This window comes from Epargyreus clarus, unplaced genomic scaffold, assembly GCF_041222505.1.
Source record: "Epargyreus clarus isolate Ecla_fem2 unplaced genomic scaffold, WU_Ecla_fem_2.2 ptg000005l, whole genome shotgun sequence".
NCBI lineage: Eukaryota > Metazoa > Arthropoda > Insecta > Lepidoptera > Hesperiidae > Epargyreus > Epargyreus clarus.
Window position 1 is genome coordinate 12,649,374 of NW_027332213.1, and position 17,658 is coordinate 12,667,031.

The 17,658-nt window shown below is 34.2% G+C and overlaps 1 protein-coding gene across 3 annotated transcripts in view; it reads left to right on the forward strand.

Annotated features, from left to right (window-relative positions):
- Positions 1 to 3,114: 3,114 nt before the first annotated feature.
- Positions 3,115 to 17,658, forward strand: part of Mod(mdg4) (Mod(mdg4)-heS00531) — a 231,000-nt gene continuing 216,456 nt past the window's right edge. For all 3 annotated transcript variants that reach the window (XM_073093607.1, XM_073093609.1, XM_073093608.1), the window contains exons 1-4: positions 3,115 to 3,274; positions 3,367 to 3,601; positions 3,686 to 4,240; positions 4,315 to 4,389. In XM_073093607.1, coding sequence (XP_072949708.1) covers positions 3,391 to 3,601; positions 3,686 to 4,240; positions 4,315 to 4,389 — 841 coding nt within the window. In that variant the 5' untranslated portion in view covers positions 3,115 to 3,274; positions 3,367 to 3,390. The remainder of the gene's footprint in view (positions 3,275 to 3,366; positions 3,602 to 3,685; positions 4,241 to 4,314; positions 4,390 to 17,658) is intronic.

Here is a 17,658-nt window from a genome sequence, read left to right on the forward strand (position 1 = left end):
TAGAATGTACATTCGGAATTTGCACCTACCTCGAAAACCCAGTAATTACTCGTCTATGGTAACGTTAGTCCCAGGGGTGTAATTATTGCGACATTGCGATATAAGCATATCCCAAATCACTCTTATGGGTGTAAATACATCACCCTGGATCCTTTGCAATCGCAAGTCTCGGTCATCAAATCGTTAACATCTTAGGAGAAAATCAAATCTTTCGCGGCTCATTGCTGCGACATATTCAGTTCCGCAATAATTCGAATTAAATAACTCATCGGAAGTTAAATGTTTGTCTTTTAAAGCAGTACTGAGAATAAGAACCCCTACTAACGCCTTTACTTCCAAGATATTTGTATCACCCTGTGTTGGGGTCACAGTCTTATATACGGCTCTTTTCACAGATATTTCGACATTTGTCCACTTCACGATTTCATCAAATTTCGTTTGTAAAAAAACTTATCAAAACAAGATACTTCGCCCGTTAATCCCTTACAGGAGCGAGTAGGTCCCCTTGAAGTGCGCACAATGTTCCTCACCGAAGTCCTAGTTGAAGTGCTGCCTTTAGTCGTGGCCCAAATGTACCGATTTTTACCTTGTACGTTCCTTTGAGGAAGTTTAATGATGCTGCTTTGCGTGGTTTCTTGGGCAATGGTATCTGAGCTATTTGGCAAATCACGATCCACGTCTGAAGACAAGCCTGGTGGTGGGCTTACATACCGTTCTTCGGAATCTGATGGTTCATAGTTTTCGTCACTTTGCACATTATCTTTCACCACAAAGTCTTCCGTTTCACTGGCAGAACTATCATCCAGGGCATCGCTACTAAGTTCTTGTTGAAGTATACTAATTATTTCATCTTATTTTAACGAAGTCATGATGTATATCTGAAAATAAACACAAATTTATATAAATTATACTCCTTCACTCGACTTAAAAAACTGACGACAAAGACGGCAAAGGTTAAGTATCTCAAAAACTATGACACTTACCTATTCACTACGTGTGCCAACGCAACGGGCTCCCCGACGACTGAGTTGGCTAGCCGAGACAACTCGTTAGTTCACGGCGTTAAAAAGAGACAGCGATATTTCATTGCCCGTACCTACCCGTACCTACCCGTCAAATCGACGGACGTTACCCTTCTAAGGTTAAGATGGAAAATACTTTGCATTATATTTATGGCGACACAATCTGTACGTCTATTTTTTCCTTTCAGTAGAAGTTTAGTTTAAGGGGTGCTGGGTCAGAGTCATGAAGGACCTTCTCACGAACTGCAATAAATTAACGAATTTTCGTTAACTTTTTAAATACTTCCAGCCGACGCGTTAAAATAACTTGATTTATGCTTGAAAAGCTGTTGTATACACTTTCAGAATAAGCAATTTTTTTTACCAATCTAACCTATTTGACTTTAATTTTTACAAGTATGGAAGAGCAAGGACTTATTTTGTTAATAAATTATCTTTAGCATTTTTGTATTTGTTGGTTATAACAGTATCATGTGAAAACATGAATAGAATAAGCGGAAAGTTTGTAACATGTATTCATAATAGACATATTGCGTTTTATGATACTCCAAACAAGATGAGACTTAATTGCAATCTAACTATTTTAAAATTTATCAACGTGCAGCCGTGCGATATAATGTATTTTTCGAACACGTGTTGATTATATCTTTTCAATTTAGATTTTGATGGAACGAATTTTCACTTCTTCTATAAAAAAATGATTACAAATGTCTTACTTGATATGATGTGACCACAGCAGGCCTATAATAATATTGTAAGACAGAAATAGACGTAATTATGTTGTCACCATAGGCTGGCCAAGTGAGGATTGAGACTTCACTGATCTTCAAAAAATACCCGACGACGTGGGAGCGATGCCGGGTTATGTGAGATTTTTAGCGCACTAAAACACTTCCGGTGGCCGTCCGTAGCGCTTGGTGGAGAACTCCAGGAACTCTGATGGAACACAACGGGAGTTGTCCGAGCACGATGACCCTACCGGGCTCTGCGTTGGGGGAGTAGTTTACGCTCCACCCGCACACCTGGTGTTTACAACTGTATGATACCACAGATACCGCCGTTCTTCCTGAGGTTCCTTGCTGGACGGTTCGAGTTCCACTATTGCCACCCTCAACTCGGAAGCCCCCTTTTAGTTGTACCTTACGACAGACAAGGGATACCGTAGACCTATTCTAGACCCGGGACTACAGACATAGGATACCTACTAAATCTTATTTCTATTGATAACATAAACTATTTTCTTGGTACAATTTACAACTTTTATTATTCCCACGTAAAATACAAGTCTCGCGCCAAGCGCGTTCTTTTTGTTTTTTATGCTAATGCACACTATCGTATAACCTTTACAGCCTGTGACTATATAAATGGGCACTTATTATTATAAGAATAACACATCATGAATAAATATAACACAAAATAATTAATTAAAATAAAACTATAATTAAATAATTTGAATATATTGCTAACACTATATTATTGTTATTTTAAGTTTGGATCGCAGCTCGTATTTATTTGTAAGTAACAAAGTAAGTACTTAGGTATATAACTTTGATAAGAGGCAAGTCATTTGAGAAAGTGAACGAGTTAAGTTTGGATAAACAATTTATATAGTGAGTACCTACCTAACTCACTAATGGTTAAGAACTAATTCCGTAAACATTGGATATTAAATCTAACTGACTAAGGCGATAGCAACTGTGAAATAAGTACCTATTTATTAAATAAAGAAAAAAAAGTATAGGTTTAATTTTTGTACTGTGCGCAATAATTGGTTGCTTTGGCAAAGCGAAGTAGTTAACATTTAGTTAACTATATGTATGAAACAGATCATGTGAGAATATGGAAAAATACAACCATACGATATTAGGTGAATAACATCCCAACGTAGACTACGTCGCATTCGCCTCGCATTTTCAAATCAATAATTTTAATAATTTGAATCTTTTTATTACGAACTGTAATTATTATAGTGTAGTGTGCAAATTTATATTGAGTTTAGGAGTTTAATTTGTTTTTTGAAAATATTAATTATATAAGTGGAAAACAATTTATTTCCATTTTGTGCAGTTTGGTTTGCGCATCACCACCCTGTGACGACACACTCCACGTCGCGTTTGCGTCATCACATCGCTCTCAGCGCTCAAACGGGGAGGACGTGGGATGAAAGAGTTAACAGTGCTTCATTAGAAACATTATATTTTTTTTCAAATGTTTCTAATATCGGAAATATAAAGTACAAAGTTCTAGGATAGGTACGTAAATTTGGCAACAATTTGGCGATGTTATTTAATTTGTTCGTTTGATTTATCTTATTGAGTTCTAAATTTTATTTGTATTGTTTCAGGTTCCTTTCGCGCACGTCGCCATCATGGCGTCGGACGAACAGTTCTCGCTATGTTGGAACAATTTCCACGCAAATATGTCAGCAGGCTTCCACGGCCTGCTGTCGCGTGGAGATTTAGTGGATGTAACTTTGGCTGCCGAAGGCAGATTACTACAAGCACACAAATTAGTTTTATCAGTTTGTTCTCCCTATTTCCAAGAAATGTTCAAAATGAATCCTACTCAACATCCCATAGGTATGTAATGAATTTTATTTACACATTTTATTTTCATTTTTAATTTTCTTCAAATAACTAATGATGTATTTTCTTTCTTTGCAGTATTTTTAAAAGATGTAAGTCATTCAGCGCTAAGAGACTTGCTACAGTTTATGTACCAGGGTGAGGTTAATGTTAAGCAAGAAGAGTTAGCTTCTTTTATTAGTACAGCGGAACAACTTCAGGTCAAAGGTCTAACCGGGAACCAAAATGAAGATAGTTCTACGCCCTCTAAACCAAAGCCGACGTCGAGGCCAGGCCCGAGGTCGTCACAACAAAGGCAATCCATTATGACTAAACTAGAGACTGATTTAGATACTAAGCCCTCCTCAACTCCAGTAGCAATTAAGAGACCAAATAGGCCATCGATAGCATCAAATAATTCATCGTCATCGCAAAGTGGACCGAAAAGAAAATGTATGGATCCTTTAGAAGCAGGACCATCAGGGTCTGCGAAAGAGGAATTTGTCACGATACCCGACGAAGATGAAAACAATGCAGTGGCACCCAAAATGGAACCCGAATTTGTTAATGAAAGCATGTGGGATGACGATGATGAAGGCGCTAATAATGATGAAACGAATTTCGGCGAGGATGATTCTAATATGGAAATGACTGGTAAGTTGTAATTCTATCGACTGCTATTTTTCTCGTTGTGATATTCAGTTACTAATAATATATTTTTTCGACAGGCTTTGATGGTTCGGCAACAGGAGATGGCAATATAACTGGAGGTGGGGAAGGTGGCGCAGTAGGCGACGCACAAGGTAGGTTCTCCTCTACATTATAGGTGATCTTTGTCCATGACAAAGATTCCTTCTGTTCAACGCACATGATTATAGTACTGAGATATATAGATACAAATAATCATGTCCGTTTTAGTTTTAAAATGGAATTTGTAAGTTTTAGTTAAGTTGTAGTGTAGTTCTCTTTATTACTTTGTTTAAATTATTTGCCCTGATTACAGGTAATACGTGTTGTAGAGATTATCCCTCCGGGGATTATCTCGAGGTATTGAGGTTTTTGTTGGTAACTGGTAAAAACTTGGTACGGTATTGGTTTATAAAAAGGTATTTGTAGTTGGTATAAGGTATCTGGTAATTTGTTAAACTGGTATTTGGTAAAGGTAATTGTGGTAAACAAAGGTAAAAATTTTAAGGTATATCAGTTCGGCGGTATGGTTGGTAAGGACTGGTTATTACATGTGCATATTTTGGTATGACTAATATGCAATATGTGGTTTTGGTTATTGCATATGGGATTTTCTATTCAAGAATAGGTCCTGTAAAGTATGGTTCGAGGTACTTTTGGTATGCGCTTTCGCTGTGTAATGTGCTAAGGTTAAGGTAGGTAAAGAGTGGTATAATGTATGAGATGAGTTGCTTTTCTTTATGAAAATTGCCAACTCGTTTGGAAGATTTCTTACATTGTAGCTTTGCTACAGAATAGAGGTGTGTTCGAACTACCATGAATCTACATTCTTCGCACTGGCTTCGCGAAATTCAGGCCAGCTCATAGTGGCTTAAATTTGACATCGGTATTGGATGCCAATGTATATTTTTGGTTGGTTGGTAGTATAACATTGCCAGAAATCTGGTTTCAACATTACAGATATTAGTTTGATTGGTTTCAAAATTGATGCTAATTATGGTTATATCTGGCTTGCATGTTTGAACGTCAAATTTTATAGGGAGTAGATGTTTTGACGTCGGGTCAAAACTACAATACGTACGCTGATTACAGAATACGTAATACGTCATTCGGTAACCAAGTTAGGATGGTAGGTAGTCTGTGATCAATGCAATTTAGGGCTTCCGTTGTGCGTGTGCACGCTCGCGTTTGTATTGAAAAGTATGAACAATGCCACGCGTCGTGTACAGGTGCCAGTATAAAGCGGGCTACATCACACCTACCGCAAGAGCAATCTAAGTTTGTAATGGAGCATGTCTACTGATACTATTTACCCAAAATAGTTTCATTAGGATTTGTAAAGCACAAATTAGGTAGGTACACAAACGTTGCATACATTCTGTCAGATCATGAACTTTTAAAAAAGCCGGAGTCCACTAGCTATGTGCTGCACAAAAAAGATTTCTACACTCGGTCCCTTACTAGGATTCTTTGTGTCGTGGGTGCCATGGACACGTCCGCACGCAGGCATAAAAACGAATACAACCCCAGAATCTGACCACAGTAATCTAAATTAATCATTTCGATATCTATTTAGCCAAGAATCGAAACCGGAACCCTCTACGCGTCAGATCGGTATTGACTGCTTCACTACGCTGGTAATTTAAGAGTCGGTAAGTACGTCGCTGGCTACCTGTTATAGTTTAAGTACTTTTTATGAATACATAAACAGAACAGTTTACGTGTTATGTTTATTTTGATAGACCAAATATGGATCTAAATATTAAGTGCATCCGTTAAACCGCAAGTGCTTAATTTAGGAGGACATCGCTGGTTACCCTGTCTATTTAAAGTTAATTTTTGTAGAAACGAAAAATGAACAAATATGAATTGTATTTATTTATGTAGAACAAATATAGAACTAATTATGTAGTGCTTTGGTTAAGCAGTAGGGCATGGTCAATCGCTGGGTACAGAAAGACTCGTATGGTAGTAAATAAGTATGATGATCAAAGTTTGGTAATGATAATGGAATCGTTTTCCATATTAAGTAGTGCCGAGCCCACTATACCTATACCTGCGTTCATCCTAATTTAATATAAATATATTAAATAGCGATCCTAAACATTGCGCTAACAATATATTAAACTAGCTGACCCGGCAAACTTTGTACCGCCTCAAAATCTATTTATCAAATATATTTCATATAAAATATAGCCTATGTTACTCGTGGATAATGTAGCTTTCGGAATTTTTAAAATCGGTCCAGTAGTTTTTGAGCCTATTCACATGAATTACTAAAGATACTTCGCCGCCTTGAAATTGAATGAAGCCACAAACGGCTTATTAGTAAGTTCTTTTTTTGAATTCTTAACAAATAAAAACATATTAAGAGAAAATTTACGAATAAATAACTAATACTGCGTTATTTACATAATAAATAAATAATTATTTCAAATATTTTAGGCACATTGTAGCACGGAGACGTGGCAAAACTTTTTTACGCAACTATTTCAATTCTCTAAACTGGGTAGATTTTCTTGTTAGGAGTGAGTAATCTTTACTAATCTATGTCTATTCATTACAACCAAACAAACAAACAAAGTTTTCCTCTTTATAATATTAGTGTAGATAATATTTTTGTCTCGTAAAAATGAAGATGTATTTGAGTTTGTAACAAGAAACTTTTTATGTATATTGATGTAAAATCCAGAATTTGATCTACTGGGGTGCATTATTCAGTTCGTGTTTACTTACGCCGGTTAATAAAATCAATGTATCGAATGGTTTGATAAATCTTAGCCAAAATCTTGATAGATTGATTCTTCTTGATAGGCACTTCTAGCGAATATTCATTGTGGATTGGATATCCCATATAGGTATAATAATGAAAGTTTTAAAACCAGATGTCCTCACATCCCTCCCACCATTTAGATTTATTGACACCAGAAAAAGAGTAAATCACCATTTTATAGCTACTCCCCACTAGATGGCAGTAGATAGTACATTTTAAATTATAGCCCGCTGTAAATGGAACAGAACACAGTTTAAATGTTTGAAAAATATATTGTAAACAATTTTATGAGGCTACATTTTTTTAAATGCATACATACATTGAGGCTACATTTTTTTTTATTTCAGTAGTTAGGTAAGTTAATTGCTATTATCAGCATCATCTAATGGTTTATGGTTAATTTGTACATATAAACATAAGTATTAAGACCTGCATGTAAGGGATTACAACTTTCTTATATTTTTGAATGAAATAAACCTACTTATTATATATTTTGTTTTATTTTAAAAATAATATCCTAATCCTAAAAGATCTAGAACGCCAAGGAAAAGTATGTGTCCCTTACCACACCCTTCAAACCAAAACACAGCAGCGTTTAACGCTGCTGCTATAAGGCAGAAATAGGTGCCTGTGGGGTGGTGCCGCCGGCGTCAAACCACGAGTATAAATATAACAACCTATTTCATATATACTAAATACTTAATAAAATTATTTTAAGAATATTACTATAATTAAATCATATTAATGTTGCTACCCCAGAGGTTAAGTTAGTAAGCTTACAATTAATATTATGCGGTTTCCATCTACAAATTAGAACACAGTGGCGTTATACTTCTGCCATAAACAAGAGTAAATAAGTGGTACCTCAGAATAAAGAGTTCGTTCTACAGCATCCTTAAATGTTTTTATAAATAACGGTCATAAAATAAACTTAAGACGATAATAATGAGCAAGGAAGTAATTCTTGTTTTAGGAATCCTCCCAATAGATGGCGCTAGCTGCTTATGTTAGACAAAAGAGTTTTAAATGTTAATTTGAAAATAACGTAGTATTTCTACAAAAGTACGAAGTGAATATTAATGAAATTATACAATTAACAGTATAATATCTTTATTTTTATTTGTTTACTTACAAAATATTTAAAATTGAAGCTTTACCATTCTTATTTCAAAAACGGTAAAAGCTTCAATTTTATAACATTAGTAAAGCAGGCAATATTAATGAAAATTTAATGCACGTGTGCGGATTACTAAATTTATTCAATTAAAATATAAATTAAATTAATTTCGCAATAAAATTAGCAATTTGCAATGTGTGTTCAAATGAAAAATCAAATATATCGTCCCTACATTATATATATAACTCAATATTAAAAATTTACATAAGTACAATTTGGTATGAAACCAAGGCGAACTCGTAAGTTAAAACAAACTAAGAATTAACTGGGAAAAAACCGTTTGAATTTTACGTTTCAATACTCACCTTCCGTCTTCCCTCTCAACTACATTACATTTTAAACATAGCTTTAAAAATAAATAAATACGATTATAATGGATTTTAAAAATATGTATGCTCTTATTTACTTAATAATAATAATATATATTTTAGTCGTAAAAAGTATCGCATGTTTTAAACGGAGTGTATGCGTGAAACGGAATAGGATTCCGTTATTTGTGGTTGTCCGTCTTAACGCCGTGGGATCTATGGTCGCAATTGTGTCACCTAGGGATTGTTTACTATTTTGAGTCAAATATAAAATGTGTAGTTTCGTTTCGGTGTTTTATAAAGTTTCTGGTGAAGTTTTACTTAAGAAAGGTGTATAAACGTTTTCGTGTCAGTGAATGTGGTGAAACATAGAGCATTTACCATTTCGTCGATGAGCGTGTTTACGTCAAATGTTTTCTAATATTCAGTGCATCGGGTGTGATAATGTGTTGTGATTGTGATAAAAATAGTGAATAACACGCTGGATGCATTTGCGGTATGTTCAACTTTTGCATCGTCGTGTTTTGTTCACCTGGGAAAGTCTGAAGTAAGTAGGCGAAATGTAACGTAAAACAACATTACTTGTCAATGCGAGGATTGGATGGTGGCTAAACGATTTAGAGTTTATTGAACTACATTAAAATTGATCATAGGCAGTTATGCTACTGTAATTGTTGTTATTTTTATTACAAATTTGCTACATACGCGCGGTTCACTCTTGAGCTTGTAAACATAACCTAAAAACTTGCCCCGTATTCAGTGCTATGACTATTTATACAACAAACAGTTTCATTTCAACGCATGACAGACATGTTTAGGTGAATTACCAGTATTCGTAGAAATTGTGGATTAATTTTGCTATTCCAGCCCAATTTAAACAAAATGTACATATAAAAAGTGCAACCAGATTAGAACATCCCTGCTTGTACTGTGTGTTACTCTTTAACTCTATTACGTTAAAAACAGCATGTGTATAAACCATAGTATCGTTTTATATAACAAAATGTGGGTTTCCGAAAGAGATCCTTTCAGTTTTTTTCATTTTGTGGTGGAGCTCTAAAAAGTCTTTAACAATATCTTGATGTCAATGTTTCAATAGGCTTGAAAATATAACAACATTTAATTTTACATGAAACCCACATGTCAAGGGAATTCTTATGTTCTTTGACTGTTCTAATTCTATGTATTACACAATACTATAATATAATTGGCTCAGAAATCGATTTTATTTAATTGTTTTGTTATTAGCGTCTGTTAGAATAATTTTATTGAAGGAAAACAATTTATTCAACATTTATTTGTAATTGGTGATAGAATTATAAAATCATGCCTTTCTCACACAAAGTTCGGAATACAAAGATCAGACAAGCCACTCTGATTACTCTAGGCACATATGCATAAAAAATTAGTCATTTGTTTCAACGGGAAGGATAACATCATCAACTTAGCTTACAAATACATTCTTAGGAAACAAGGTCTGAATTGTACTTTCTGACAGCAGTTATTGCGTTTCCATAGGATAGTGTGGATGCCAGCTTAGTTACATATGACATAACTATCCTAGTATTCATAAGGTAGTTTTGAAGGTGGTAGATACCTTTGAGGTTTGAGTGAAGCGGCACCACCACCCCACCTATTTCTGCTTCATAACAGCAGTGTTAAATGCTTCCGTGTTCTGCTTTGAAGGGTGTCTAAGAGAGACATGCTTTTCTGAGGCGTTCCAGCTTAGTCCTCAGGGATAGCGGCACATCTGCGGCCGATCTCAGGTAGGGATATCTTATCCTATCTGGGGTTAGATACAGACGTCCATGAGTGGCAGTGGCCACTTACCATCAGGTAGACTGCATGCTCGTCTGCTTCTCCCACATTATGAAAAAAAGGGACAATGCATCTGTTTTTAGGTGGTTTTAGGGTGAGGCCTGTTCTACATAGAGTTGATTAAAAATGTTCATGGATGGCAGTGAGTACTTGAAATCAGGTGAACTGCACATTCACTTGCAATTTAATTCTTATGAAAATAAGGCTTTAGTTGTGGCAATTACTGCCAATAGGAGTTATATGCTGTAACTATATGTGCCTATATGTTGTAACTAGAGTTCTCAATCAATGGGATCAACTTATGAACACCACTCAATTTGTTTGTAGCCAGCTTCTGATACGTGATTATCGTTACATTCTGACCATGATGCGAATTAATATTAATGTTAAAAGTAGGGATAAAATAAATGACAGAAATATTTTACAAAATATGTGTCATAATTTGTACAAGCAATTGTGTGTTTTTTTTAAATGATAGCAACAGAATATTTGCTAGATGAGGACTTTTACATATATGGAAACATATCCATTTAAGGTCTTTATATTTCTTTTCTTGATAATATAGAAAGGCCAATGAGCATTAAGTCCACCTGTTCTTAAGAGGCTCCTGCCACCCATGAATCTGTAATCAAGCTAAAATCGGTCACAGCAGTGCTGAACACTGCTGTTAGTAGGCAAAAAAGGTGTAGTGGTTGTGCCTCTACAGGCAAACCACATAGGGTTCCTTCAAATTTCTCCTTAAGAATTTCAAATTCTAACTAAACTAGCAGTGAAAAAGTATATTGATTACAATATTATATAATAGAGATAGTAGATCAGATTTGGTATTTTCTTTGCATATGCAGTTTTCAATCAACATGCAGTCTTGGCCAATGATGGATCTGTCTATTTTAATGGATGGTGTATAAGGTATCTAAGACATTGTTCATGTACTGTGATGCACTACGTAACATAGTGATATCATAACCAACCTTTTGTAAAATAAAAACTGTAAACTTTAAATTCATAATATTCTATGTTTCATATGAATGGTTGGCCCCTATAAGTTAAATGTGTTAGCTACAATAGATCAATACTGTTCATATTAAATATAAGGTGCGGGTCTGAGGATCCTAAACTAAAAAAAATATATGTGTCGAATAGATAACTTTTCTTCTTTGGGAAGTCGGTTAAATATGGTTCTCAAAGGCTTGCCAAGTCTGCAACGCACACTCGTCTTATGAAAGATATAGCCTAAATGCTTGTTTTGGAAAGGAACCCGTGTCCAGTAGTTGGACAATAATGGGTTTTTGTGTTGGTCACACTAGGTTTTGGGATTTTTATAAAGTATAGTACGAGTTTTTGTATAATAATATGATCACAAAACATACTCATTAATAATAATGTAGGTGAACTCTTCTCGCTTCACCTGAAGTGGTTATTGTAATAACTATGTTGTTTACCATAATATAATAACAAAGTTGTTGTAGTACATTGAAATAATATATCATTCAGACAAAAATCTTAAGGTTAGCTTCAAGTGTATGTATTTTTGGACAATGCCATAAGCCATTTTCAATGTTGATTTTTGGGGTTAAGTTAAAATGATCACTTGTCCTCAACTTAATAAAGTCCCTGTGTGATCTAGAATGTGGTGTTGAAGCATTTATCTAATAAATTGATTTATTTTTCCTTATGAACCTAATAAATTTATTTAAAAGTTTATATTTGTTTTCTACTATTAGTAAATGAAAGTAGTATAATAGTTAAAAGAATAACTTAATAATTAATAAATATAACTTTACATGCACTATATAATTGTATGGATCAACACCGGTAATTAAGAAGTGATTATCAAGGAATGACGATTACTATCATAATATCATAATATCATAATATGAAGGATTCAAACATGACACAGAATAGTCAAAACATATATTATTTTGAATTTTATGCTCAAGTATCACTTGGTTTAAAAATAATTTAATCATTGTGACCATATTCTCGAACATGGATAATGATCCAAGGCAATAGTCTAATATACTGGCCTACTTACATATTGAATTCTTTAGAAACCTTATTCTTTGTGTTTGGCTAAATATATGAGTTGAAGAAGAGATAAGAGTATCATACATCATGGAGATGGCATTTTGTATTTAATTGTGAGAAAACCGAAACACCAATATATGTTATAAATATCAGTAAAATTTGTATGTATGTGGTGTACAAACATAATATTTACATTAGAAATTTCAATTAAGTCAAAAAATTAGCAGGTGTGTACGTCACTTTATTAAATGTGGTGTTTATTGGGACTATGTTGATTATTGTTATATTATTTGTGAATATACCATTCTTAGGGCTGTGAAACGTTAGGTAACAAGCACATTTCGTATGATAAACAATTCCTTATCATATTGTTTTTAATATTTATGCCTACATAATACACTAAATTAAATATTTCCTTTTTCCTTAAAGCAGAACGTAAATAACTTTGTTATAGTAGATGTTTCCAATAATAACGAACAAATGCTTTTGCATTTTATTTCTTAAATATATTTATAGTAGTTGTCGTCATTGACCTCTGACCTCCTACTGGGCATGGGTGTCCTGTCAGATGAGAGGATTTTGGCTCTAGTCTGCCATGCTGGATAAGTGTGGATTAATCTTATATATAAAATTCTCGTGTCACAATGTTAGTTACCATACTCCTCCGAAACGGCTTTACCGATTTTCACCAAATTTTATATGCATATTCAGTATGTCAGAGAATCGGCTGCTATCGGCTGATAAGGGCTGTTCACCCTTAACATTTTTTTATTTATATGTCAACACAACGTTTGCCGGGTCAGCTAGTAGACTATACACATCATTGAGAACTTTTAAAGCACTCAGTCGTGTAGGTTTTCTTTCTCTGTTAAAGCAAGCTGACACTTGGTGCTCATTAAATTCTAATAATAGCACACGTAATTTCGAAAATTTTGAGGTGCTGGCCTGGATTCAAACCTCGGATCCCCTGATTGGCTGGCCAATTTCTTTTTCATCACAAACAATTTGTAATTCAAAGTATTGTTCGAAAAATCTATATTTTACCCACAGGATATGCCATGGATCAGACGTTGTGACCCATATAGGAGACTCGTGTATTGCTACGAGTGTCCTAGTACTGTTAATGGTGTAAAACGTGCATATTGGGCCATTTTCATAATGTAGTGGCTGAAATGATTTTTGAGAACTTAGGAGCGAAAGTATTGTTACATATTCCATAGACTTACACATTTTTGAAAATTATGTAGAGTATTGCATTCACATGGCCTAAAAATATCTCTTCTACACCCTTCTTCCCATTTTTAATTGGGGTCGGCGCTCCTAATCATTTTTCTCCAGAGCTGGCGGTTCTGAATCGTCTTTGGTTCAATATTATAAATCTTAAAGGTCGTTATCTATGGTCTCCCACGTTCTTTTGGCGCAGGCTCAAGTTTGAGAATTTTCCTGGTCATATGGTCCGCTGGTCTCCTCATGACGTGGCCTAAAAATATGCAAAAATAAATACGTTCGTTTGTTAGAAATGACTACAGATGTAATTAACAAATAAACTCAGTAAAACCATTGGTATACTTGGAATTTGGTTTATCATCGTAAACAATGTTACAACCAAGTGCTTAATAAACTTTTCATCACCTCATACTTTGAAGAGTCACCAGGAATGCAATTGCAACGTATATCGATGATTTACAACTTGTAATTTACAACGCGATATAAACTTTTTACATATTTCGACCGGATTTTTATATATTTGTAAAATCATAGAAACGTCTGAACTGATGTTAAATACACGTCATACGAAAAAGATTGAATAAGCCTATACAACTGTAAAAAAGAAAATTAATTATTATAATGAATATAAAACTAAATAATAGAGAGAGAGAGGGAAAGACTCTAATATCCTAATCCTAACTTAGGGGGGATTACGGTTCTTACGGCGCCAAGATTTGAGTGCGGATCCGTATAGATTTCGATGAGACAAGACGAAAAGTAAGAATAAATTTTTTTGATATCTCGCTTAGTTTTCGAGATATCGATATTTAAAAATCGAAAAATAAAAAAAAAATATATTCTTTTAATGATGTATTTCGATAGATTTTTGGAAAAGAAAACGAAAACATAGAATATTTTTTTTCGATATCTTGCTTAGTTTTCAAGATATTAATAAATACATTATTAAAAATGTTGGAATTTTATTGAAAAAATTTTTTGAAGATATATTTTATCCTTTATTATGATTATCACTATTATTATGATAATAATAATAATAATAAAAAAAAACCTAACCTAACCTAACCTAAGAATCGTAATCGTGCCCTAACTTATATTATAAATGAGAATGTAAGTTTGTTTGTTTGCTCCACTTTTACACCTTAACTACACAATCGGTTATAATGATTCTTTTTTGCATACGTTGTCAGGGATTCAGAAAAGGACACATAGAGTAATTTTTGTGCCGAAAAAAGCACCGTTCGCGAGGGATAGATAAAATCCTTTGAAGTAAGCGAAGCTGTGGGTAAGAGCTAGTTTACTATACATTTACGAATAGTTTTAGGCTAAGACAAAATACAAACGAGTAGTTGTTTATTTATTAACGAAATGAATTAATTTTGGGGTAAGTAGACACGCGCTTGCGTAGTAGTAGTAATCTATTAAATTTTTAATGATACACGTAGTATACGGTAACACAGTATACGCCTCCTTTATAGTTTTGAAAGGATTTGGTTTCAGTGTGACGGGAACCCCGCCACATCTATTTATAGCAACATTGATTGCAATTTTGTTTTGCTCTGAAGAGGGTGGTAAGGTAGTCTTATTTATTTGTTACGTTTCAACTCGTAGGTAAAACACAGACTAACTGTAAATTGGTCTCCTAAGTGTGCAGTCCACACGTACACGAGGCTCTTCAACTTAGTTCAAGGGAATAGGAGCATATTATCTGTGGCTAATAAAAGGTTTAGCTCCAATTCTGCTTGGGGTTGATTACAGGTGTCTAATGTCGAAAGGGACATTCACGTGGCCTGCACGTTTGTTTGATACTTTAATTTCTTATGAATAGAGTTGATAACACATTTACACATATTACATAGATATCCATATGTGTGACAGTAAAGGCGACGTAATATCAGATATAAAGCAGGTCCGTTTGTTAATTCAAAGGAATGAATAGGACGTAGGTAAAGTCTTCCTAAAATTATTGTTTATGTAAAGTAAAATATAAAAGTGATGTTTCGTAAAGTTGAATAGATAAGCTATGGTAGATCCTAACATTCTTTATGGATTAGGCTAGTAAGTAAATATTTTTTTTGTAGTGTAGTGAAGTTCTTATACTTGTCTTTCGGCCTCATCTTCAGACCAACTCCATTGTAAATAACATTTCATTGTCACTGAAGTGCAGAGATGTGCCATATTTCCTGCCAGTCGGAAGGTTTTATTAAAATTGAAAAAAAAAATACTAATTTTATAAATTGGAAAGTACATATGAACAATGACAGTTAAATAAATGGAAGCTTAATAAGAAAAGCTGTGTGTTTAGGTTACGCCGGACGAACTGTGGCGGATCGGTCACCATACAGGTCTGATGCGCAAATGGTTCCGAGTTCGATCTCAGACCAGACACATCTGAATGATGTATTTAGATATATTGTACGGGTCTAGGTGTGTATGTAACACACACAATGACAAATACACTATTTGTCATTGTGTGCGTTCATGGCAACCATGGCACGGGGAATTCTGTGTCGTCATGAGCGTAGAAACCGTCGTTTTATGTTATATAAGTTTCAAAAAGTCACACCCGACAGGAAAAAAAGTTTCTAAAAGTTGTGAAACACTGTATATTTGTTTCTAACAGAAGCACTCAAAGTTCCCGCAGCGTGTTTCACAATTATTTTGATATTTGTAGCTATTTAAGAATATGAGTTGTAATTAATGAGAATATGTAAGTGTTAAATAATAAAGTATATTCTGTACGTTATAGATCTTTGTATATTCGTAAGGTAGAAAAATACTCATTTCATACACATGAAATCTCACTCTTTCACTATATGAATAGTTAAATACTCTGTAAAAATTGTACGTGTCTAATTGTCTATCTATTAAGGTTCAGGAGATAGAGCCCTGTGACACACGGACAAACAGCGGAGGCTTAGTAATAGAGTTCCGTTTTTAACCTTTGGGTACGGTACTAACGATTTTTTTATTTTTTTAGTGCTAAAGACGCTGAAATTTTGCTTATAAATTACATATATGTATACTGGTTTAAAAATGTTCCAAAACTTACATTAAAAGTCTAAAATATAACATAAAAATTTAAAGTCGTGAGTGGTACAAACATTTCGGTAGGTACCAAAGTAAATGTGTCTATGTTTATTTGTGTACATTAGTCACGCTATTATAAATACGTAATGCATTACATTTACAACTCCACTTCCACCGTAATACGTCATACCGCCCACACAACACCATCGACATTAGATAATATTAAAGGTCAACATGCCCATCTGATACGTGTTTCCGGTTTGATTCCCGGGCGGCTAATTACTTTGTACGTGTTTGTCAGAAAGTGTTCCTTAATATCGTCATCGGTATATTAATTATATCAAAAACAATTTAATTTTAATACCTTACTTGAAATATTAATGTAACGTATCTGTATAAAATATGTATTTACGATTACGTAATTGTAATATTTAAATACAGCTTTATTACAATTTTATGATAATAATATTTTTATGAAAGAAGTGAGGTCTGCATTATATTTTAAGTTTAAGAGCAAAGGGTTGTCGTCAACTCACTTCTGGACACAGATCTCGGTGATTAGGCCATAGTCCATCCCACTGGTTAAATGCGGATGGTAGACTTTGCACACCACTGCTGACTTTTTTGTGAAGAACTATTAGGTGTTAGTCGCGATGTTTCATACACCGGTAAAACATTAATTCTATCATCATTAATTTCTAGTATCTACAGTACCTATAAAACTTCGAAAAATCGGAGATACGGAGGAGGTCAAGCATTGGAACCACGGACCCCTATTTTTTCCCGCTGAATTTCGAACCAGTAGCTTGACTGTTTATTTACCAAATGATCATGTAGATCAAATTAAGTATCAACTTAATAACGTTTCAATGTGTGTGATGTTCTGATGGATGGATCGTTGTCGGTTTAACATATAAATTAATTAATTCAATTTATCTCTCCTTTGTCTCTTATGGATGTCAGCCTCCGAATGTTTCTTGTTCTTATACTACATAACTAGCTTCAATGCAAAGCTTTTCATTTC